General features: G+C 49.1%; 1 protein-coding gene across 21 annotated transcripts in view; it reads left to right on the top strand.

Moving 5' to 3' along the window:
* SHANK3 (SH3 and multiple ankyrin repeat domains 3) overlaps positions 1–25,592 on the top strand; it is a 463,679-nt gene that overhangs the window by 158,666 nt on the left and 279,421 nt on the right. For all 21 annotated transcript variants that reach the window (XM_053255561.1, XM_053255566.1, XM_053255564.1 and 18 more), the window contains one exon: positions 14,966–15,074. In XM_053255561.1, coding sequence (XP_053111536.1) covers positions 14,966–15,074 — 109 coding nt within the window. The remainder of the gene's footprint in view (positions 1–14,965; positions 15,075–25,592) is intronic.

A 25,592-nucleotide genomic window follows, 5' to 3' on the forward strand; every position in this document is an offset into this window, starting at 1 on the left:
TGTGAACTACCTAACCGATTTGGACCAAATTTAGTCCAGTTGTAGGGGTAGTGAAAGGAAAGTAGGCAGATTAGTTCTTACTAGAACAACTTGTTTCTACTTGCTGCTGTATACCTGCTTTCTTAACCCTTGCCTTTACAGAGCATCAGTTTATTCAAAACCATTTATTATTGCTGTTGTTCAAATATTTATATACCACCTTTTGACAAAACGTTGCCAAAGTGGTGTGCATAGCAAAAGATATGAAGAAATGGTCTCCTGTCCCTAAAGGGACCCCAGCCTAAAAAGCCCTTGAGCATGTGTGTAGTTGAGCCAGAGAGGGATGCTTGGAGGGGGAGAAGGGGCCCGTGTTCATCCCTCTCTCTGGCGGCCCCCCAGAGTGAGGGAGATAATGAAGAAAATAGGGAGGGAGGGAGCTAGAGGGCCCCCAGGAGCTGGGGGCCCGTGTTCTTTGAACCCTTTCGCTCAATTACAGCTACGCCCCTGCTTGGAGCCCAGCCAGAGAGCCCTTGTTTCAGTTCTCTGGCTTCCCGCCCATAAGAATAAAAGTGCATGAGAGGAGTCCTGCTGGATTAGACCAAAGTGGGTCCATGTGAGGCAGCATCCTGCTTCCCACAGTGGCCAACCAGATGCTTCTGGGAAGCCCAGCACCAGGGTATGAAGGCAGCAGCCCTTCTCTGCTGCCTCCCCAGGAAGTGGTATTGAGCGGGCTCTGAACATGGAGGTCTCGGTCATCCTGGCCAGCCATTGGTGACTGATGTCTCCTCTGTGAAAATGTCGAATCCTCTTTTAAAGCCATTGGGCTAGATGGTTTGGCCTGTGTCTTGTGGTGGCCGTGACTTCCATCAGCTCATTCTGCTGGGTCCCTTTCTCCCTGGCATGCTGGGAGCATGGGCTTGTGGGCAGGGAGCTCCCCTCTTCCCAGCACCTCTGCGGAGCCTGCCCTTCCACTCCTTCACTTTGCTTAGCTCGGCCCTTGGTGGGAGGCGGCTTCACCCATCAGGTCAGTTTGTTTAGGGGGCTTGCAGAGACCCCAGCTGCAAGCAGCAGAATTCCACGGTCCCATCACAATAGCCGGCATTGTAGACGGAAGGCCTCCCAGCTAGCAAATGTTGCTTAACTGAACATCTTTGGCATGTCTTAATCCTTGGCTGCAGCTCTTGGGCTCAGAAAGAGAGAAGCAGCCCTCTCCTCTCCTGCTGCCCTTTTGCAGAGGCTCGAGCAGGATCCAAATTAATTTCCAGAAGCTGTTTTACTACCAGCATTTCATGAGCCAGCAATGCTGTGGTGGAGAACTGCCAGGCCAAGGTGCAGGGGGGAGGAGGAGGCTTCCGTTTCTTGGTGGGGAGAGAGCCCCAAGGATGCCACCGGGATGTGTAACTCTCCTCCAGCAGGACCGACTGAGATGGAGAGGAGGCAGCAGCTGGGCCAAGTTCCCTCCTCAGCGCTGGCTGGAGGGGGCAGAGGCTCTCTCTGCCAGGAGGCAGGAGCCGGACTGCAGCGGCATTCCTTGGGCTGACTTCCAGGATGCTGCTGCTGAAGAGAGAAGCTGGTGTTCCCCCCTTGAGAGTGGGGGCTGGTGGGCAGGTTTCAGCATAGTTTGGGAACCCTGCAAGACCTATTGGAGCAGATAGGATCATGGTGGGGAATAAGACAGCTCCACACCAAGGGAGGCAAATGCTCTCTTACAACACTTTCCCCTTTCTTGAAACTTGTCTGTCTCCAGCCTCAGCTGTTTGTAGCCATGGCCAGCAGGATGGAACTGGCCCTTGGGAGCCCTAGCCCTCACTTTCTCAAATGGCTGCTTCCCGGGCTGCTTTTGAAGCCCGCAGTCCAGCTCCTCCCCACCATCCCACATTGCTCAGGGGATGAACCTTGGATTGTGCCCAGAGCCAGTGACCCAGCCTGCCCGCTGTTTCCGCTGCTGACCACAGCCCCCAGGCGTGCCCTCCAGTCACATACTCCTCTGTTGCTGCCACAGGTGCCACCACCTGATAACCGGCCAAGAAAAACGGCCCCTTTGAGTGATGGCTGGAGGAAGGGCCTTGCCTGTGCCTGTGCCCCACTTCCCAGCAGCCGGCCACTGGGGTCCTTCCTGCCCTATCATGGGGAGCCTGGCTGTGGCTGCCTCTGGGTTCCCCCTCCCTCCCTCCCTCCCTCCTCACACCCCTTTTCCATTGAGCTGCTGGACTTGGCTGTCTTGTCCCAGAATGGAGCCTGGGCTCAGGCCCAGCCAAGATCTCCTGGCACCCGAGCTCACAAGCCACCATGCCAGTCTCCCCCTCTCCAGCCTCCTCGGTTCTTTCTGCAACATGTTCCGTGCAGCATGAGCCCACCCACCCCCACTCTGACCAGTGTTTCCTGCAGCAGGGATCCCCAGATATTGTTGACTACAACTCCCATCATCCCCAGATGCAATGGTCTTCGGCTGGGGGTGATGGGAATTGTAGTCAACAACATCTGGGAATCCTTGTAAGAGGAAACACTGGCCCTGGCCACCTTTTATTTGGTGGTCCTCCCTCTTCCCTGCCTGTTCTGAAATTTATTTATTTATTTATTTATTCATTCATTCATTCATTCATTCATTCTATTTCTATGCTGCCCTTCCAAAAATGGCTCGGGGCGGTTTACACAGATAAATAATAAATAAATAAGATGGATCCCTGTCCCCAAAGGGCTCACAATCCAAAAAGAAAATCAGATGATTTCATGCAGGGTTACTCAAACGAAATAACATCCAAGAAGTTTAAATGATTTGTAATATCTAACATGCAAAATTATAACTCGCACATCATAGATGCTGTTTCCTCAGAGTTTGCTGGTGAGTTCATTCGGATTGATGCTGCTTGGACATTAAACCCGTTAGGTGAAGAGACCATTGTTTCCAGCTGGGTTCAGGGGAGGATTAAGTTCTCTTTCTCTCTTTCCCAGAGAAGGCGTCTTCCCCGCCACTGGTAGGATCGACAGGGAGAAATCGAAAAGCAAAGGCAAGGGAGGAGGCAGTGCTGCGTTCATTGGCTCTGGGGCTGAGAGAGCCCTGCCAAGCTATTCCCAGTACATTGAGGAGGGTCTCACGATCGGTGAGACCCGCCATAACGGGGTTTGCGGGGAGAGCAGGCTTAGCCCGCTCTCCCCGCAGACAATCCCTGCTGCAGCCCTGGGCAGCCAGATCGGCCGCCCACATGACCACTGGCTCCGTTACGGAGCCGGCGGGGATCAGGGAACGCACGGCCTGCGGAAGTGCGCAGAGCATGCTGGAGAGACCCCTGAGCCGGGAGGCTGCTTTTTAGCCTCCCGGTCGGTGGTCTCCTTATGAGTTGCGGCAGTGTGGCAACACATGATCTGAAAGCCCGGGTTAGCGGAGCACTCACTCCGCTAACCTGGGCTTAGGGGAGGGGCACTTACGCAGGCGACCCACTGAGGAGAAACGGGGCTCGGCTGCAAGCTCGGTGGTTCTCACGGATTGGCAAAATCGGGCCAGGCTCCCTTCGCCCGATTTTGGCAGACCGTAAGAATAGCCTCATTGGTTCTAAATAGGCGGCACCAGCTGTTCTCTGCTGACATGATCAGCATGGCCTCTAGTTCATCTAATAACATAGACTAAGTCATTCTTCTAGAGTTACATACACCAGCAGGAAGTCTAACAATATTAACCTGGCTTGCTACTTGCCTGCCTACCAAACCCGTGATGCTGTTGGGGCAGCCCACTCCCCATCTGGAAGTGATCAATTCCACTATCTACTTAGACTAAATATTAATTCTAACTATCTGGCTACTCTCCTATGACGTATTGCATTGTAACTGACTTTCCTTCTTAGACAGAAGCAGTATTACTCAGCAACTTGCCTGACAAAGGTTCTTGCTCTCTTGACACTTGCTTGGGGTCTGCAGAGATGAAAGGTGTGTAAACTGCCCAGAGACGTACGTTTTGGGCAGTGTAAAAATGTGTTAAATATAAATAAATAAATAATAAATCTCCACCAGCTCTAAAAGGTGTTGGCCAGTATTTGGACTCATCTCTGTTTTCCACCTGGGTCCATCAGGTCAAGGTGGCTTCTTCTGGTTGACTGGATGTGGTCTTGCATCCAGGAGAACTTTGATCCTTTCAGCCACACAGACTGGGCTGGTTGATTTGCTGAGTTGTGGTTTGTTGGGACATAGTGCCATTGCTCTGGCTGTGGACATTCTGATGTGGCCTCCTCTGTTGGCTGTATATGTATACAGGAGTCATCCCACGAAATTGATTGCCAGGAAATCTAGGACCAAGAAACGGAAGTATTTTTTCACACAAGGCATAATCAACTTGTGGAATTCTCTGCCACAAGATGCGATGACAGCCAACAACCTGGATGGCTTTAAGAAGGGTTTGGATCACTTCATGGAGGAGAGGTCTATCAACGGCTACTAGTCGGAGGACTAAAAGCCACCTCCAGTCTCCAAGGCAGGATGCCTCTGAGTACCAGTTGCAGGGGAGGAACAGCAGGAGGAAGGGCATGCCCTCAACTGCTGCCTGTGGGCTTCCCAGAGGCATCTGGTGGGCCACTATGTGAAACAGGATGCTGGACTAGATGGGCCTCCTTGAGGGGCCTGATCCGGCAGGGCTGTTCTTATGTTCTTAACCTTCTACTCTGATTGTGCATCTAGTCTATGGCAACTTTTCTGCCTGTGTAGAAGCCAATGGTGTCACACTGGGTGCTGAGTTTGGTCTTCGGCATGACTGAGATTTCTGTTGTCAGCACTATCCCAGAAAGCTCTGGTCTAAGGATGGCATGCTCTGGTTGTGGTGCCAACTTCACTTTGTTGCAGATGGGCCCAAGTGGGCACTGTTCTCCATGCCAATGACTCTCAGGTGTGTTACTGCAGCAGTGGATCTTGTGGAGGTGTCTTTGCACTGTGCCAGAGTCAGCAGAGTAGAGGCATCAGTGTATGATATCTGTATCTCGTGGAGAGTTTGTGGTGAACTCTTCCCTACTTCCCATGCTTTTTTCTTGTCAGGAGGTGGTGGAGTGTCTCAATCACGTGTCTCCATGATTAAGGCTCTCAACAGGAGTTTGCTTTGCATAGTGACTGGGGCTGTGAACCCTATTGGGTCAAACAGGCTGTTTACAACCAATAGCATACCTGGACAGGTGAACAGTTTGTTCAGTGGTGGTACTTGAGAGGTGAAGGTGTGGCTCTTGATATCCCAGCTCAGTCTGAGATGGCCTTGTAGTGGTGGTATGCCTGTGTCTAAATCTGGGTTCTGTAGCGCCTCTGTGTGATCTTCAGGCTCAATGGCATTCATCACTGCAATGCTGTTGGAAGCCATTCTGCGGAGTCTCTGGTTGTTTGGTACATGGAATGGGGATGGGCGACCCAGTTGTTGGACTTGTCTTTTCTGCACTCTTGGTCCTCTGTTAATTTATTGTCATCGGTAGATGTCTGAAACAATTTGGTCTCTTGGCTCCCCACCGTGAGAGACTGTGGCTTGGGTCAGTGGCAACTTCTTCTTTGACTTTTGCATGAATGATGCATGTTCTGAGACATGTCACCTATTTCCTCTCTGGAACTTCAGTTCTGAAGGTGCATGCATTGCTGGTTTGGTCCATGCAACTTGTGCCCATTATGCCCCACCTGAGGTCAAGTCTTTGGGCATAAAGGGCATGATTATTATTAGAGGCCCTGGTGGGACAGAGGCCAGGTGGAGGCTGTCTCCAAAACAGGCTGTAGGAATCTCAGGGTGGCCAGCTTTGGACTACAAATAACCGGTCCCTGGGATGGGGCCAGGGACAGAAAGAAATTGTTCTCCCTCTCTCACAGCACTGGAACCAGGGGTCATCCCATGAAATGGAAGGCCAGGAAATTCAGGACTGACAACATCTGTGGAATTCTCTGCCACGGGGTGTGGTGATGGCCATCAGCTTGGATGACTTTAAGAAGAGCTTAGACAAATCCATGGAGGACACGTCTATCAATGGCTTCTAGTCTGGTGGCTGTGGGCTACCTCCAGCTTCAGAGGCTCTGGGGAGCAACAGCAGAAGAGGGGCATTTCTTCACCTCCTCCCTGTGGGCTTCCCAGAGGCCACTGTGGGCCTCTGTGGGAACGGATGCCAGATTGGATGGGCCTTGGGCCTGATCCAGCAGGGCCATTCTTCTGTTCTTAACTTGGTGGCTGATGGATGGAGCCTGCAATGTCTTGAGCTGGCTGAGTTCTTTAGGGGCTCATTCCATGTTTGAAATGATAAGTGAAGGCACTGGTTGCCTCTCCTACTTGGGGCAAAAATACTTCAGCGTCATCTTGGTCAGACTCTTGGGTTGTGCCTGCAAGCCAGTGCAGACTCCCAGCCAAGCATTTACCAGCAGCCCACCCTAAGTGGGGTGATGTTGCAGAAGTGATGAGCCCTTGTGTTGTGGCTCTGCACTGATTTGCCCCACACGGTTTCAACAAACAGAGACTGCTGCTCGCAAGCAGACCTGCAATTCCACAGCCTGCCTGGGCTTGTTTGCCCTCTGAATTGGTGATGAGGTTGTTTTTGGTTCAGCTCCTCATGCATTTTTAAAACCGTCTTTGAGTTTGGGGTGAGACTGCATCTCTCTGGCATCTCTACCTCTCTCTGCCTTTAATACCGTCTGAAACTACAGTAGGCTCACAGTTACGGGAGAAGAGAATGGTCTCCTAGTTTAACACAGCATCTCTGTGTTCTGCTGAGAATCGAAGGCTCAGATTGTGGCTCACATCCCATCTTGAGCAGCTTTTATTGACCGACAGACTGGACGCCCAAAGCTGACAGATGAGTGGAGGGGCATCAGGCTCACCAAAGCCATATTGACTTGCAAGGAGATTGATTAGTGTGAAGGGGTGTCTGCATGCCAAATTGATCTTGGTTGGTGCGGGGGAAGGAATGGCCTACGGAGATCCAGTTTCCATATTCTGGATCAGAGTAGCACATATGCACTGGGGCTAGAAGAAAAGCAACTCCCATTTCCTTGCCTGGCACCTGTTTCACATTGGGTTCTCCGGCTAGAGTAGAAATGTTTCTTCAAAAATCCTTGCGACATTTTGCAAAGCTACTGGCAGGTTGCAAAGTAGTAGACATGTTTGCCTTCAACAAAATCAACAAACACACACCCTCTGCGTGTTGACTGGGAAGTAAGTCCTGCTGTGTTCATGGAGCTGTTTCCAAGATGGCGCACCCAAGATGGCAGCTGCCTTCTTGTGCAGGAGCTTCCGTGGGCCAAAGCTGTGCATGTCTGTGTTTCACTTAGTATTCATCCCAAGTACAGGGAAAAGAAGGAGAACAAATGTGGTGGCGGTGTTTTACACAAAATGAGGCCATGAGCTCAGGCAATGCCAGAAATAGTAGTTAGTGTGTAGATGTACTATGTGCAATAGAATCCAACCAAATGAATGCAAAGTCCAACCAGTGGGGTGCAAGAGCGGCTCGTTCTAACAAGCCAGTGGGGTACCAAAGGAGGTGCAGCTGCCTCTGCTTCCCAGCAGCTCGGATTGCTCCTCTCTAGCCCACACCACCTGTAGGCTGACCATTCATCAGGTAGAGCTGCATGGTTAACTGCACAGCTCTAACCAATGTTAAAATTTGTGTGGAAGACTAGTCTATCCTCAGTGATCACCTGGATGGCAGTATTTGGGGGCCCCCCAGTGAAAGAGATCTAAAGAGGGGCACCCCAAGATTCTAGCCAATGGTGCAGAGGCTACTGTGCATTGCCCAGAAGTTGCCCCCCAGCATTCCCTGTGAGGCAGTATGGAAGCATATTGTGGTACCCCAAACTGGCCAGATCCGGCCCAGTAAAGGGAGCTTGGTGGGCAAGAACACAGATTGTCAGACTACAGATTGCTGGTGGAAGAGCTTTTCTGATTGTATGGTGAAAGAGAAGTCTGCAGAATTGGAAGAAGCAAGCAGTCTGAAATGGCGGCCCCTGCCACCTGGGCGTACGTTGCGGGCCCTGCTATGGGTGGAGAGGGTAGGCTGCCTTGGGGTGAATGTGATGGATCTCTGGGAAGAAGCCGGGGCCTAGCCCCTTTCAGCAAGGCCAAGAGGTGGCGCCTTATAAAGGGCCGTCTCCCTTGCATTCAGCAGGGGGAGAGCACCTGTCTCCTCTATTCAGCCCGATACAGAGTGCCTCCAGTGGCCACTTCTGGAGACTCCCTCCTGTCCCTTCCTAGACGGAAGGAACGGGTTTCTCAGGGCCTCATCTGGTTCCTTTTGTGATGTAAACTGCTTTGTGAACTTTGGGATGTAAAGCTGTATATCAATCTCCTTAATAATAAAGTGCAGGGGGAGGGGGCGGTGGGCAGCATCCTGTCCTCTTCTGTAGTGATTCGCCAACCTTTGAAACACTGGACCCAAGACACAAGGAAGTTAAACCCACCTTGGATGTCCCCGCTGAGAGCAGCTGCCACCTGTAACGAAGAGAGGCTATGGATTGGGGTGGGTCTGAAGAGAAAGGCTTGCCGACTCTGACAGAAGCTATTCTTGGAGGTCCTCCATCCCCCCAAATATCTTCCCTACTACAATCTCCGGGCTTGTTTTCAAGAGCCACCTGGAGATTGATGCCAAGTCTTGGAAGCTCCCGCTCAATCCTGGAGGGTTGGCAGCCCCAGCGGAGAGGTGCAAAGCTGCCCCTGCCCCCATGGGGCCCCTCCCACCAGTCACTCTCTGCCCTGAACTGCATGCTATGCTTGGCACAATAGTCCTGCCCGTCCCCGTTCAAAGGCAGTGGCAAGATAAACAGGCCAGCCGCAAGTGTCCTGGAGGGAGACGGCATTACCGGTGGGGTGTTAGGGTGGGGAACTTCAGCCCTGGCAGTTGGGGGCTGCCTGGCAGCCGGAGCGCCAAGCCAAGGAAAGGAAAGCAAAACATCCGTGCAGTGGTCAGGCCTTGCTGGGGGGGTTGATTCTTTTCAAGTAGCCGCCCGTGCTGGCGCCTTCCCTCGACAGCGGGGCGGGAGCTCATAAGGTTGGATGTTGGGGGAGGGAGGGGGGAAGGCCCTGAATGGTGCCGCTGTGGGGGTGGGGGTGAGGGAGTTGTGTTGCCTGACTCTAGTGATCTCACAGACACTGTCCACCCGGTCTCTGTGCCACTTGTGCAACCAGACTGCAACGGCACTGGAGTGCATGTGCACAGGGAAGCATCACCAGTGATGGCCCGAGGCTTCCAGGGAGAGAAGCCTGAAGTGCAAAACCTGGCCCCATTTCAAGCTGGGCCCAAAGCCCTCCGATATGGCCCAGCTCCCAACAGGGCAGTCTGCCTTGGGGAGACCTGCGGCCCCTGGGGTGGCCCAAGCAGAGGCCCCCGCCCTGCCAGCCCTGCCGTGCATCCTTTGGGGGGTCCAGCCCTGGCCCGGGCATTATGGGCCCCAGTGCCCTGGCTCACGCAGTCCGGGTGACCGGGCTTGTGGCCAGTGCTGGAGGAGGTCCAGGGGCATGCCCGATGGTTTGCTGCTGGCGTCTGGAACGGGAAGGGTCCCCCCTGGCTGGCTCCTGCTCTGGCACACAGGAGCTGCCTTGGGCTGCCTTGGGCCAGGCTGCAGGAGGCAGAGCCAAGGCCTGTGGCCCAGGCAAGACGTGCCGCACGAGGTGCCAGGCGGAGGTGCTGGGTCAGTGCGTGGGCTGAGCGAGGCAGGAAGCAGCGTCACCCGCCAGCAAGGCTGGGCCCAGGAGCAGAAGGTGGGCTGGAGCAGAAGGGCTCTCGAGGGAGCTTTCCCGGCTGTTGTGCCAGCAAAGGCCTAGCTGCAGCCGGAGGACCAGCAAGTGACCTCCCCTTCCTGGAGCTGGCTGGGCCCTGACTGGAGGCCTGGTCTCCTCTCAACACCCCCCTCCTCCCCCCGAGTCGTGCCTTGGAAGGGAGACCTCAGGCTGGCACTGCCATGGGGCATTGGTTCTGACTGTCGACCCTGACACAGGGGCACAGCCTCTGCTCTTAGGGACCCAGAGGTGATCAGAAATGGCCTGTACTGGGGCCCATGGTCTGGAGGGGTTGTCTGTCGGGCTCGTCTCCTCTCTGGGAGTTGGAAGCAGCAGTCCTTCATCCCACCTGACCCCCACATGGGTCCTGGAGAGGGCAAAAAGAGGGCTCCTTTCGTGTGTCCTGTGATGCTCATGTTAATCAAAGGGCTGCATCTTCTGGGGCTCACGAGACCTCTCTTTTCAAAGGGCTTTTGTTTTATGCTCTACTAGTAGGTGAGTCCTATTGTTGACCAGGCAAAAGTCCTATGAGCAAAAGAACAGCTTGACATTTGTAGGAATTCATTTCAAGATAATTCATTTTATTGTATGGTGGCTGTATATGGTAAATTTGAATCTGAGAAAGATCTGCTTTTCTTGGGCATTATGTTGTTTTGGAATTATTGATCTGATTACTGAGTGTTAGAAAACCATTGAGAACAATAGCACTTAAAATATAATTATTAATTCAGAATTTCTGCCTCCAGTTATTTAAACATGTCTCCAAGCATATTCTAATGTAAAAAGTGGTGCATTCAGCTACTTTAAGAGGCTGGAGTGTTTATGCAAAATTTGATTACCAATCTGTAGGTAATCTGGAAGTATGATATTCAGAATTTCCTCAAGAAACTACAAAAAATATATTTAGATTTTCCCCAAGTATGCATGTGGACCTTGTCACTTGTGGTCCTGACACCTGTGGCTTTGCATAGCCATGACTGGGCAATGGATTAAAGGATTTAAAGGATTAAAACTGGTGCACCTGCCATTCCTAGGTGGCCAGAAATGACCTCCAAGGCAATATCCAGCCATTTTGTGATTCTTTTGTAAAACTCACAGAGAATTGGCTGAAATGGAGGGGGGGCATTGCTGGACAGCTGGAGACCTGGAGAGCCTGGTATGTTGCATTTTGCTCCTATCTCTGCCCCCCCCGCTTTCCTCTGCCCCCTTTTTTTTTTTTTGCCCTCCAGGATCCTAACTCCCCAATTCCCATTCTCTCAGTGTCTTGTTATCTGTGGTTTTGTTATCTGCAGATGCAGGGCAGAATGGAACCCCCTCAGATAATGAGGTCCAGCTGAATTCCGGTGTAAAAATAGTGCATTCAGTTCAGCTAGTTTCAGTGGCAGGATTGTGTATAGAAAATTTGGTACCTTTAGGTCATCGGGAAGTATGACTTTATTTCACACAAACAAATTCTTCAAAATGCATAATAGATGGCATGTTTTCAAAAAATGCAAACACAAAAACCAAAACCTAACTCCCCGCCCACCATCTCTGTTGCTCACATTTTAAAGGCTGAAATTTCCAAGTCAGCCGATACACAAATAGGTTAATTTTAAGACATTGAATATAAACATTCAGTTTTGTGTTTGTTCAGCTTATCCTAGTTCATAGGTTTAGGTTCCGGGGCGAGATTGGTTGTGACTCAGCACCACTGAAATATAAGGCAAGGAAGCCTGACCCTCGAAGGTCCCATCAGCTTCAGAGGGACTTAGGCGTGACTGTCCAGATTGTCCAGATCTTTCCTCCAGTCAGTCATCACTGGCCATCAGCCCACTGCCTGCCTCCCTTGTTGAGCTCAGATTTGCTGTGGTCACTTGTACCATTGTGGTACAAAAGGTTTGTCCAAAGAGAGGGAGATGCAGCTCAGGGTGCTAAGAGCGGTGACTGCTATGGCCAGGGAAGGAAGCTCAACATCTAGAAAGGGGCAGGAGGGAGAGCAAGAAATGGGTGCCCTTGCAGCCTCTGGATCCCGCAAGGCACAGGTGAGAAGTGTGTCCCAGGGCGGAGACTGGGGATGGCACTAGGCCTCTCTGACACCCCAGTCCCTGCTCTTTCTTGCACGACACTCTTCTCAGCTCAGCCACTGAGGAAGCCTCCGCAGCAGCAGTCGTCTGGGATTCACTGACATGACTGTATCCATATGCCAGACGTTCTAATTGCCAAGTGCGGGGAGAGCGAAATCAAAGAGCCAAGCCCCCTCACCCAGCCAGTCCTCTCTTGGGAACAGGCCTAATGGTGAGTTCCGTTCAGAAGGCCAACGGGGCAAAGGGATGCTGGCAATTGAAAGGTGGCTGAGAGTGACTCCCCTCGGAAACCCCTTGATTAACAGGCGGCACTCAAAGGTTTTGATCTTGTCTCTGCGAGTGCTTGAAATTCAAAATGCAGCTGAAGGGATTACACCACTTAGAACCATGTTCTGGCTACAACACAATGTAAACAAGGGATATAAATAACACGGTACAGCCCACGCCATGCTTCCCCCCCTGCAGCAAACCCACAGACAGATCTTGTGGTCTCCCTGGAGAAGCTATTGCTTAAAACCACAAGGCTCCTGACAGCGTGCCTGATTCATGAGGGTGGACCACGTGCTCTCTCCAGTGAACTTCCATGATGGCCAAGGAGTGCTACTGACCGGCTCTTACCTAGGAATTCGTAGAAATGTTTACTGAGTGTCTGAGATAGAGAGATAGGCCACCAAATGGGGACAATCAACCAGTGGCCACAATGAGCATGAATGAGTGAAACTCCATAATTCCAGATTTACTCCAGATATGTGCACAATCATCAGCATTCCCTTGGGATTGTCAAAAGTGGACATTGATTGTGACAATGACAGTTTTTTAGTATACATTCTAATTGGGCTTCTATTATTGTGGTTTTAAATAAACTCCCTGCATTCTGGAGCGAAGTGACTCTTGATTTACTCTTTCAGTTTTCTTTTTACCAAACTCCTCATTTTAGAGAGGTTTCCTCTTCTGAAGCTCAAAGTTCTCCTCAGCAAGGTCTTTTCTTCTATAGGTTTAACAGTTTTGTCCTTAAGCATGCTTTCCATCAATTTACCTAGCACCGAAGTTAAGCTGACCAGCCTGTAATTTCCAGGATCCTGCCTCCCCACCATCCCTTTTTGAAAATCGGAGTCACATTGGCTACTTTCCAGTCCTCTGGTACAGAGCCTGATTGTAGGGACAAGGAGAACCCGCATGACTGGGAAGCCTTGCCTCACTAACCTTTTGGAGTTCTTTGAGAGTGTCAACAGGCATGTGGATAAAGGGGATGCGGTTGACATAGTACACCTGGACTTACAAAAAGCTTTTGATAAAGTTCCCCACGAAAGGCTCTTGAGTAAACTTAGTCATGGAATAAGGGGAGAGGTTCATGTGTGGATCAGTAACTGGTTGAAGGACAGGAAACAGAGGGTAGGAATAAATGGACAGTTTTCACAATGGAGGGAGGTAGAAAGTGGGGTCTCCCACGAATCAGTACTGGGACCAGTGCTATTTAACTTTTCCATAAATGCCATAGAAGTTGAGGTTTAGCAGCGGAGTGGCCAAATTTGCAGATGACACTAAACTATTTAGGGTAGTGAAATCCACAACAGATTGTGAGGAGTTCCAAAAAGGTCACATCTGGAGTACTGCATACAGCTTTGGTCACTATATCTTAAGAAGGATATTGTAGAACCGGAAAAGGTGCAGAAGAGGGCAACCAAAATGATCAGGGGCCTGGAGCACCTTCCTTATGATATTGTAGAACTGGAAAAGATGCAGAAGAGGGCAAATTAATCAGCTGCCTGGAGCACCTTCCTTATGAGGCTAGACTACAGCAGCTGGGGCTCTTTACCTTGGAAAAGAGGCAACTAAGGGGAAACATGATCGAGGTGTATAAAATTATGCATGGAGTGAAGAGAGTGGACAGAGAGAAATTTCTCTCCCTCTCTCACAACACTAGAACCAGGGGTCACTCCATGAAACTGAAGGTCAGTAAATTTAGGACCGAAAAGAGGAAGGACTTTTTCATACATCACACAATTTATGGAATTCTTTGACATGGCATGTGGTGATGGCCACCAGCTTGGATGGCTTTAAAAGGGGCTTAGACAGATTCGTGGTGGACAGGTCTCTCAATGGCTACTAGTCTGATGGCTGTGGGCCACCTCCAGCCTCAGAGGCACGAAGCCCCTCAATCCCAGCTGCAGGGGAGCAACAGCAGGAGAGAGGGCATGCCCTGAGCTCTTGCCTGTGGGCTCGTCAGAGGCATCTGGTGGGCCACTGTGTGAAACAGGAGGCTGGACTAGATGGGCCTCCTTGGGCCTGATCCAGCAGGGCTGTTCTTATGTTCTTTGAAATTGCCTACTAGTATGTGTTCCCCACTATACCTTTTGGGGGCCAGAATGGGCCCCCAAAGGGCTGGAGGCGCCATTCAACCATTGGGGGCCTCTGGTATTATTCCCCCCAGCCCAGTTGTGGCTTGCCCTAATGAGCGAGGGGGTGCCAAAGGAGGCCGCTTGGGTGGCTGCTCTCTCTCCCTTCCCTCCCGAGACCCCTTCTGGTTCTGTGCAGCTCTGGCTGAGGAATGGCCAGTCTGCGGTCAGTGGGGCTCTTGGGTGGGAGGGGAGGGGAGGATCCGCTCGAGGGGTTTCCTTTGACGTCCCCCTGGCATGTTTTGGCAAGCTGCTACTTCCTCAGCCACATTCACTCCTGTTGAAACAGAACCCAGGAGGTGGGTGGTGGGGGAGGCAGGGCAGAAGAATAAGAATGAATAAATCATAGCCTCGTTTATGTAAATGGCTGTGTCCCAATGTCCAGGATTGGATCTGTGGTCCCTCCCATTTCTGGGCTGCATGGGGGTCTTCTGGAAGCATGTTTGTATTGAAAAAGATGCCTCTTGCTGTTCTGCTTCAGTCATCACTCGCTGCCTCTGGGCATTGCTGAAAGGCCTTCCTTGTGTGGGAAATCCACACTGGGGGGAATCATGTCCGAAGGTCTCTTCCTGGTGGCCAGTCTAAACAAGAGGAACATTTGCACATCAGTGTCCCGGGGAGCAGCTGACAATGATGAGCACATGTTTCCATCTGTGTAGATGGAGCCCCTGGAAGAGGCCTTTTACTGTTACTGCCAACCTCATGAGCACAAAAGGGCTTGTTGGTGGCAGCTCCAGTCAACAAGTCACATTTAAGCAGACCCACAGAAAAAGGCTCTTCATGTGGCATGTTTTCCCCTCTGGAATTTGTGGCTGCAGGCGAATTTGAAGAAGTTCATGGAGTATGTGCAGACGCTGAATGTGGAGAAGGTCAGCCGGCTGCTGGAGAAGGGACTGGACCCCAACTTCCATGATCCGGACACTGGAGGTGAGCACAGCTTCTCCTCAGAGAGGCCCCCCTGGATGGGGCACAGATGGGCAGCTGCAGGGGATTTCTCAGGAGAGCAAGGGGCACAGAAGGCTGAGCTGGAAGTTGTGGCATTTTTAGAAGCCTCCCTAGGATTTGTGGAGGGCAGAAGATGGGAGGGAGGGTGAGCAGCAACTTCTTCCAGCACAACCTTTTGCTGTTTCATCCCTGTGGAAAGGGGGGATGTCAGAGTATCTTTCTGCATGCATCTTCTGAGGTACTTAGAAAAGCTTTGGTTTATGTCCATCCTCCCCATTTCCAAAATGAGAGGATTCTGAGATGACCTCTTGAGTGCCAGAATGTTCCAGCTGCTCTGCAGGGTCAAGATATTGTACAATGCCTTTGCTGCAGGAGACAGCACGGAAGGCTGCCTAGATTATTCTGGAGAGAGCGTCCCCACTTGCTTGGAAACCCGGAAGATCTTCTGGGGTCTGCTTGGGCTTGGGGATTATCACAGCAAACCAAACACATTCTGGTGCAAGGGGGCCACTGAAACGGTAGCAGCCAGCCTTTGCCCTGGCAGCTGGCCAGTCTTGCTGAGGGGGGTGAGTTTGCATTTGGGGGGGGGCATTTGAGGCTGAGGCTGGTTGTGGGGGGGGGGAGTTCAGCTGAATGGTGAGCTTTGCTATTTGCTTGTTATTTTATTTTATTTATTGATTCGATTTGATTTCTATACCGCCCTTCCAAAAATGGCTCAGGGCAGTCTCCATTTAAAAAGAACATGGTGGTGTTCTCCCCCTCGCCACCCTTCCTTTCTTTTGCTTATTGTTTTTATTGTTGGGTTTCAAATTTGAGGGCTGCCTTCTAGCTCGTCTGTGTTCCAAAGGTGGAAAATAAATAAGTAGGTTCTGGAGGAGAGCTGGCACACTCATGTCCCCGGCATACCTTCAGCTGGTGCGGATCAGAGTACTTGCAGGATCGAGGTCTGGAAGTAGCTTCTAGAGCATAATCAGGTCCCAGGAGAATTCTCAGAAGCTGCTGGGGTGGAACGGTGAGGTTCAGAATACAAGGCAGGCTGGAATCCGGATTGCAGGAGTTCCAAAAATATGAAAATGGTTTAGTAGTTATCTATGATTCAGCTACCTCTGTGTACCTCTGTGCAACATAGGCAGGCCCCTGCTGCAGGAGGAGAAGGCAGTCTAAAGCGGGCAGCAGAGAAAACAGAGGGAGCAAGAAAGAGGAGGGGAGGGGAGGGGAGGGGAAGGAGGGGAGCAGATGCAGTGGCAGGTCCTTAAATGCTGGCTACAGCTGGGAATGAGGACCAAGGGGTCAAGCCAAAGGAGGCTTTGAAGGCAGGCAGCGAGGACTGTTGCTTCAGGAATGGAGTTCCAGGCATCAGGGGTGGCAGGGAGGATGGGTGGGGAGGTGGAAGAGAGCCAGAAGCCACCAAGGACTGGAGGAAAGAAGAGGGCAGCAAGAGAGAGGGGGCCAGGGCTGTGGAGAGCTTGGGAGAGAAGGACAAGCGATTGTGCTGGATACGGAAGCAGAAGCGGTCAGCTGGGGAGCCATCATGAAGGGGTCTGAAGAGCGGCTCTAGGGAGCAAGAATGGCTTCCTTCTCAAACTTAGGGTTTTGTGTAGCAGTTTCAGAACATGATATGAATTTTGTGTTATTTAAACGAACTATTAGCTCAGGGAGTCATACAGTCTGGTATATTTATGAAGTAAAAATGTATCAATCCCTCCCCATCCCTGTTCAAAAAACAATTAATTACAAATATCCCTGGTGATAGGGATGGAGCTGCACATTCTGCATCCTAAGGTGACATTTGTCTATCTTTCAGTCAGTTGGAAAATAAGGAAAAAATAAATAACAGCTGAAAATAACTTTCTTTCCCCACTATCACACAATTTTTTTTAAAAAAAATGTATGCTCTGAGTGAATTTCTGCAGCTTATCTAACTTGCCATAAGACACCACAAGAATATTAGTATCATTATTTTTTTTGTCCTTGGCAAAGATAATATACATTGAACTGCACTTGGAAGCATAAAATAGCTTAAATAAATAATATTTTTGAGCACCAGTGTAAGGGTTAAAAATGATTATGAATGGGGTTTAAACAAATTATGGGCAAAAAGGTGTTTAGGTGAGTTGACCTTTCTCAAATGAAGTGTCCTGTTTAGGAAATTCCAGGTTCTTATTTATTAGGTATTATCTCTTATTGACCTCAGGCAGTGATAAGACTGGCAAGTTGTCCCCCAAAATCCCCCCTAGTAAGAAACTCAGGTAAATTTTTGCTAAGCCTTTATTTCTATCTTACCACCATCCAAGTGGGCAAAGCAAGGCAGTTTTAAAACCTTTTGGGACTGTCAGACATCCAGACCCCAAAAAATGTAATACAATCCATTTTATATCTTCAGCTCAAACAGCTTGACAAAAACAATTGCTGATCATATTCTAATTGGCAGTGCGTCTGATCACATACACATTGTGATTACACATGCCACCACGATCACGTACGCCCGATGAGTTATTCAGTATTTCCAGAATCATTGCCCAGTTTTGCCCACATGATGTCTCTCTGCCATTTAGTGGCTTCCCTGTTCTTCTGGCCTAGGTTGAACCCCGCCTAACATTTCTAGCATTATTATAGGTTAACTTCCCCCACTCAGACAGCTTCCGGCTCACAAACATCTGTAAGGTCACTCTTGAAGACAAGAGGCCTGCTGCTAAAGTTTGGTTAAGTTTGGCCAAGTATAAGCTTGTTTATTTTGATAATTTTCACTATTATGGATTAATGTAGAAATTGTGCAACAGAAAATTGAATGCCTGTTAGCCTCTCTTTGGCTTTTACCCTTTACAAGAGAACAAGTTGTTATGGGGTGGCTAACAAATAAAGTTGTTAAAAGTTATTACTATTATTTATTTATTTATTTATTTAGTTAGTTAGTTGTTACCAGTTGCAAGGGAGCAGCAGCAGGAGAGAGGACATGCCCTCAGCTCTTGCCTGTGGGCTTCTCTCAGAGGCATAAGAACAGCCCTGCGGGACCAGACCCAAGGCCTGTCTAGCCCAGCATCCTGTTACGAAGACAGCCTGTTTGGGGGCTCCCAGTAGCACCCCTGTACGTGATTTGGTGCGACAGGCTTGTAGTTTCCATTTTGGACTCTCTGAACTCAAGGGAATGTTGCTTATCAGGCAGCATGGGGGAAGGTAACTCCAGGTCAAGCCTATCCTGCCGACTGAAAGAGGACTATTCTGCTTGCTCTCCTCTCTGATTCCTAGCACAGATGAGGAAGCCAAAGTAGACACGAGTTAAGAGCTGTTCTTCTAACAGGAATGGCCAAAGAACTCCCCTCCATGTTGGCACATTGGATTAACCTTTGAGCTTATCACCTTCACAGGAAGGAGTAGATAAGGTACAACAGGCTCATCTCTCTAACAGAAGTGTTAATGGTTGGCTTGAGGCTCAGGAAGAGCATTAGGTAAAACATTCCAATCACACCCAGGTCTTCCTGACCCACGAAGATAAGCTTTAATGTGCCCATACACTCCACCCCACACAGGTTTCTCAATCCCACTCACTGCATTGTGTTTTTAGAGCACACCCACTGACGTCTGAACAAGACAAAATGCATTCTTTTGTCTGCCACGGATGTCACCCTCTTTGGCAGAAAGGTGTGGTCAACATGTGGCCCCTGGGCAAGAGACCATCAAGCAGTGCACCCCTTCTCTGGATGTACCCACCATGTGTCCGTGCATCTGGGCACCAGCTATATCATCCTGCTGTGTTTTGGCTCTTGTGCCCATCCCACTTTTTGCCTCCAGATTGGCCCTGCTCCCAGGCTCAATCTGTGCAGCATGCTTGGCTGCCTCCATCAAGAAACTGGTCTCCTGAGATCAGGCTCCTTTGGACTTTTACTTGCTTCCTGAACTGCGAGTGGCACACAGACACCCCACCCCGCCGGCATCCTGCCTCCCTGCTTGTCCCTGGAGAGAGGTCCCTCGGTATCAATCGCGCAACAAGGGTCCAAACACACACCAGAAGGAATTAGGTATACTAATCTCTGCTCTGAAATCTCTTGCTCCCCTCTCTTCCTGCTCTCTTCAAAGTCTAAAGCTGTTCTCGTAAGACCGTTTCTCTGGTCAGCCTTGAGTGGATTTAATTTGGATCTCAAGCTAAAAGGCCTCTTTGTGAACTTCAGTCTAGTACTATTGATATTATTAGCCTCGTTAGTTTTGCTAGTTAATATTGTGTTGCTTGAGAGACATCTTAACTCTGGAGATAGAGGCAGCCCATAGCCACCAGACTAGTAGCCATTGATAGACCTGTCCTCCATGAATTGATGGACCTGTCCTCCTCTCTTAAAGCCATCCAAGCTAGTGGCCTTCATGACACCCTGTGGCAGAGACATCCATAGATTAATTATAAGAACCCATAGATTAATTGGAATGGGCCACTGTGGGAAACAGGATGCTGGACTACCCAGCAGGGCTGTTCTTATGAGCAAACCTTCAGTTCTCTGAGCATCGATGGAGCAGCCTCTCAGTCCTAGGATTATTCCCAAAGGTCCTCTGGATTTCAGCTGTGCTTAGCCCCTGGCTGGGGGAGCATGTGACTGTAGCTCAGCCACTGAAGCCGAATCCGCCCCCCCCGGGCCCCGGTCCTTGCCCAGCACCCTTTCGCTGAAGCCAGAGCATGGCTCCCTTGGAATGGATGTGGCTCTTTCCCCAGCCCTGCCTCTCTTCTTTCTATACTGGAGAGACTGGGAGTGAACCAGAGGCCTCCTGCCTGCCCAGCGCGCTCTCTGTGCTGAGCTGCAGCCGCAGAGCAAAAAGGCACTTAGCTTCCAGTACGTTGCACAAATTGCCTTTATGCTTCTGTACAGAATCCTCAAATGACCGGACAAAAATATCGGCTTTCTGCAGCAAGAGATATTCTGCCCTTGGATTTATTCATCCAGAGGGTGAGCTTGTTAAAGGCCAGACGATCCCTTTGGGCTGCTGAGAAGCTTCTGTGTTTCACAAAGACTTTAGAGGGCTCCCAGTGGTTTGTGGGCATTTTGTGAACGGCCGCGTTTCCGCGTGCAGAGGGGCTGCTCTGCTTGTGGCCATGGCGGAGATGCTGAACGCTGAGCCTAGCAGAGCCTCCGTTCGGCATCTGTGGTGCATGGAGGCTTCCTTGGGACTGGCAATTGTGAGCTCGTAAACCTTTATGGGCTGGAAATAATCCAACCTGTACTGCTTTATGCAGCTCCATACAGGGAAAACTGGCTGGCATGTGTAAAAGCCGCCCAGGATCAAAGAAGCTGCAGGGTTGGCCCCGTCTTGTGTCAATGGATCCTTCGGCTTCTCAGGTGAAGGGATGGGATGGCGTGGAAATGCCCCAGTTCTGCCAAAGATGACATGTGTGTGAGGCTCAGCTGTGTGCAACTTTGCCCTGACTTTCTCCCTCTGCTCCCAAATGAAAATTGATTGGGAGAGTTTGCAGTCTTGAATGGAGCATCGAGAAGGTGGGAGAGGAGGGTTGCTTAACGCTTTTCCCTCCGGCTGTTTTTCTGCTGAAAATCATCCCTTTGAACAGCAAGGTCCTGTGCCTTCTCCTGCACTCAGGGGTGTAGCTATAATAAAACCCAAGTCCCCCCAGCTCCTGAGGCCCCCCCCGCTGAACCACCCCTCCCTATTTTCTTCATTATCTCCCTCACTCCCAGGGGCTACCGGGGAGAGGGGCGAACATGGGCCCCCTCTCCCCTAGCTATGGCCCTGCCTCCAGTGATGGGGAAGCAGTTATATAGGTGTATTGGAGCAGGGAAATGGTCCAAGAAGAACGGGTTAAGCCAGGGGCTCTCAGAGTTGATCCCCAGATGCTGTTGGACTACAGTGATGGGAGATGATGGGAGTTGTAGTCCAACAACATCTGGGAACCCAGCTTTGGGAACCCCTTTGTTAAGCAAAACCAACACCACCCCATTGCCAGTATTGTGCTCAGAGCTGCAATTTCCTGTCTCTGCTGTTGGACAGGTTGATTATTTATTATTTATTTCTTAAAATTTTCTTATATACCACCTCCTCCAAAGACTCTAGGTGGTGAACAACAACAATACCAATAACATTTAAAATAAGAATGCCAGGCGAAACAGGTGGGTCTTAGGCAGGGCCTTAAAAGCAGCCAGGGAGGGGGCTGAATTAATCTGGGGGGAGAGAGTGTCCCAAAGAAGAGGGGCAGCCACAGAGAAGGCCCTCCTATGGGCCCAGGCACCACTCAGTACACCAGGCCCCAGGACACTCAGGAGGGCCAGCTGGGAAGTCCTCACAGGTCGGGATACAACTGGCCGAGAGAGGCGATCCCGGAGATAAGCCCAGAAGGGTTTTGTAGATGAGAACCAGCATTTTGAATTGACTGTGGAATTTTTTGTGCCTTAATCTGTTGTACATCTGAGATCTGTCTTCATGACACTTTGCCTTTGAGGAGCCCTTTAGTTTGGTCCAAGTATGAGGAAAGTGGAGGGGAGACATTTGGGAGTGGGAGCCCAGAGTGATCACATTACTCTGGCTCCGTCCCCTTCATGCTCTGCAGTCCATGCTTTAACAGGTTCTTGCGTGGACCTTTTAAAAAACTATCTTACATTGTATCAGATGAGAAAATGCAAAAATGAAAACTGACAAAATGTCCAGTATACCTCCAATCAATCGTATTATATTATTTATCACCTCAGGGGCTCTTTCATTTGGAAAAGAGATGACCACGGGGAGACATGATAGAGGTGTATAAAATTAGGCATGGAAGGAATCGAAAGTAGAAAGAGTGGACACAGAGAAATCTGTCATGCTCTCTCACAACCCTAGAACCTGGGGTCATCCCATGAAACTGCAGGCTAAAACGTTTAGGACCAACAAAAGGAAGTACTTTTTCACACAGCGCATAATTAACCTATGGAATTCTCTGCCACGGGATGTGGTGATGGCCGCTAGCTTGGATGGCTTTAAAGGGGGCTTAGCCAAATTCATGGAGAACAGGTCTATCTTTGGCGACTAGTCTGGTGGCTGTGGGCCCCCTCCAGCCTCAGAGGCACGATGCCTCTCAATCCCAGTGGCAGGGGAGCCACTGCAGGAGAGAGGGCAAGGCCTCATCCCCTGCCTGTGGGCTTTGGGGAGGCATCTGGTAGGCCACTGAGTGAAACAGCATGCTGGGCTAGGTAGGCCTCCTTGGGCCTGATCCAGCAGGGCTGTTTTTATGTTCTAAATAAATAATCTATTCAGATTCATCAGAAAGGCTCAAGTGTTAGGGTAATGATATTCTTAACTAATCATACAGTCAGGCCATCTCATGATACCAGTTTGATTCTTCCAGTATTCAAAGATCTTTATCTTTCAGATTAATGTGATCAGTATTCTTTTTCCTCATATGCATCAGATAAGTCAATTTCAGGCACCTGGTCCCTGGCCAATGTTTTATTGCCTGCTGGACTTTGATGGTCTCTCTCTTTCTTCCCGTGTGGTGCTTTCAGCGCTCTTGCAGCCATAAAGAGGTGATAGATTCACAACTGCCTGTGATCATCCTACTTGCTCCAAATATCTTACTGTGACTCATGTTGGTTCTAATGGAACCAGAACCCCAGGCGTCTGATATGTTTGACTCGGGATCTGTGTCCAAGGCCTGTCTCTGTATCCACCAAACATGCACCGGAGATCTGCTTTGTTGTCAGAATTGTGCCAGCAACCAGGACTGTTCCTGCCACCAAAGTGTTAAATGCTGGTGTGCAAAAATCTTGCAATTGCTTTTTGTAGGATTGAAGTGTGGGGACAGTTTCATACCTGCTTCTCAAAGGTAGCTCCACATTTGTTTTCAGATACAATTAGGTCTTGGCTCTAACAATAATAGTTAGAGCCAAGACCTAAATTTTAGCTATAATGGTTGTTCTGATCCTACTAATATCTAATAAGATAAAGATAATAAGATACAGTTTTGGGTGGTATATAAATATAATAAATAAGATGGGATGAACTGTAGATTATATTTCTCAGTCTATTTGGTCCTCCTGTTGTTTGTTCAAGATTAGTTTCCCACTGTAGTGGTCCATCTAAGTTTCATATTTATCCAGTATGAGTTGGGTGAATTGGAAAACAGGAATCTCCTCTTTACTTCTCTATCTCATTATGCATTCTTTCCCCCACAAAAGATCCCTCACAATCCTAATCAAATAGGATTACTTCTGTTTTACTCAGAAGTAAGTCCCACTGAGTCCAGTGCATCTTACTCCTAGGTAAGCGTGTAAGCAATTTCAACAAATCGGTCTAATTATCCCATAGGTCTCATGTTAAAAGAAACTATGGCAATATATCAGGAGCCAACATTAAAAGAAGAAGAAAATTCCAAACATTTCAAAGGCAATTTACTATGGGATTATAAAAAATTTCAACATTCCTGTTTTTGTAATATTTGTAATATGCAAGACATACATATTAATGCTGACTTGTATGCAGGTTAATGCCGCAGTGACCTATGAGGGGTTGGGAGGAATTTTCGCTGATCTCCCCTTCCCTCTGAAGTCCGCAGTACCTCTCTTTTGCATTTTAAATTTGTATTGGATTGTACAATAGCTTTTACATTCAAATTGCATTCATTTATCTAATTTCTACACATAAGTGAATATTGACTTCCTGTTTGCCTCTCTGCGCGGTTCACAATAACTATACATATAAACCATTGCTGTAATAATTCAAAACATACAAGTCCACTGTTCCTCTCAACAATATGTTCAGGCATTACAGTGGGCTTTAGCTGGAAGGGGAAATTAATTAAAATAATCCCTCCCCTCTCATAAACAGTGCAGCATTAGTCTGGACATCAGGAGGAGCTATATTTAAGATGTATTCCACTGCCAGACTACTCATAAGCGATTCCATCAGTCCTCTCATCCTGTTTCATCAGTTTGAGCATTTCATAGTCATACTTTAAATTTGTGCAGCTTTTAAAGTGGGGATTCTCTTCTGCTTCTCACGACCCCTGCTAACTGAGCCAAGGGGCATCTTTTGAAGCAGCAATTCTCTCATATTTAGCAGAGAGGAGGGGCAACTGGCCCAGTCCAACCCCAGCACAGTATCCTGCTCCCCAGCACCCTTGGCTTCTCCCTGCAGCTCGAGAGTCGGAATGCAGGGAAGCACCTCTGCGTATTGCCCCCCCCACGAGCTCCACTGCACAAGTGCGTGGTGCATTATTGGGACCACCACCACCACCTGAGTGTGCCAGCTGCAGCTGCAAGCAGCCACACGATAAAATAAATGAAGTTAAGGGAGTGCTTGCTCCCTTAACCTCATTTTAAAGGGAGGCTACTTAGGCGGTTTGCTGCTGTGTAGCAGCCAGGATCGGGCCCAATCCCAGCAGTTCACATGAGCATGCAAAACCGGGCTAGGCTCCTTTAGTCCAGTTTTGCACCCACATATGAATAGCCTCACTGAGTTAATGCATCCACTAGATCTTTCTTAAATAGTGTATAGAATTCAGTGTTGAGTCCATCAAAACCTGGATGGGGAGGAGGGAGTCATTCTATAACACTTTTGACCTCTTCTCTGGTCACTTTCATATCCATACGAATCTTGAATGACTCCAGTGTAGGATAAAATCTAAGGTGCTTCTGACTTTGACTCATATTATAAGTGTGGAAAATCAAACGTAATGTACTCGCCTTCAGTTTTGCATCCTATCACCATCATATAATTGTCATTCACGTATTTCATCCCACCTTAAAGAAATACCCCATCCAGACATATATGGTACCCTGACCTTGCCTGGGCAAAGTCTTTCATGTCCACAGAAATAGCTGCACCCCAATCTTTCACACATACACCTACAGTAATCTCTGTCCTATATGCCAGTATTGTAGACATGAAAGTTGAATGCCAAGGCTGACATATATGATGATGATATGAGACAAAACTGAAGGTGAACACATTAAGTATGAACTTCCGTATTGTCTATAGTATTTGTAAAAGTCAGACTCACTAAATCTGAGTAGGAAAGAGAGACAAAATGGGACACTTCTCATATGGGATGCCTGTGATGTGTAGTTGGGTAGGCAGAGAACAGTTGCATAGGTACAGCAAGGTGTGTCCACAAAATGAGAACTTTCAAGAGTAATAATGGGCAAAATACTCAATGGATAGCTCTTTACAGCGGAAAAGAATGTAATTCGCTATACAGTGGAATTTTTGTGTGGTAATAGAGGACATTAAAAAGCCCAAAGTGCAATAAAAAATGAAGCTGATTTCTGGTCACTAACAATTGGGTAAGCTTTGTACTCCTCTGTCTCTATACTTTCTTGAGTAAACTTTATCAGATTTGGTTATCACCTAGTGCTTCTCACCTTCTCCATATATACAAAATTCCAAGACAATTGGACAAATGGTGTAGATTTTATCAGGGACAGAACTTTACAAAGTAACTGAAATTTACATGGGAAAAGCCACTTTCCCCTTCTCTCCCTAAGTATAACCATGCTTCTATAACAGTCCTCTTTCCAATATGTAAATAGGATTTTG

Source organism: Hemicordylus capensis, chromosome 5, assembly GCF_027244095.1.
Source record: "Hemicordylus capensis ecotype Gifberg chromosome 5, rHemCap1.1.pri, whole genome shotgun sequence".
NCBI lineage: Eukaryota > Metazoa > Chordata > Lepidosauria > Squamata > Cordylidae > Hemicordylus > Hemicordylus capensis.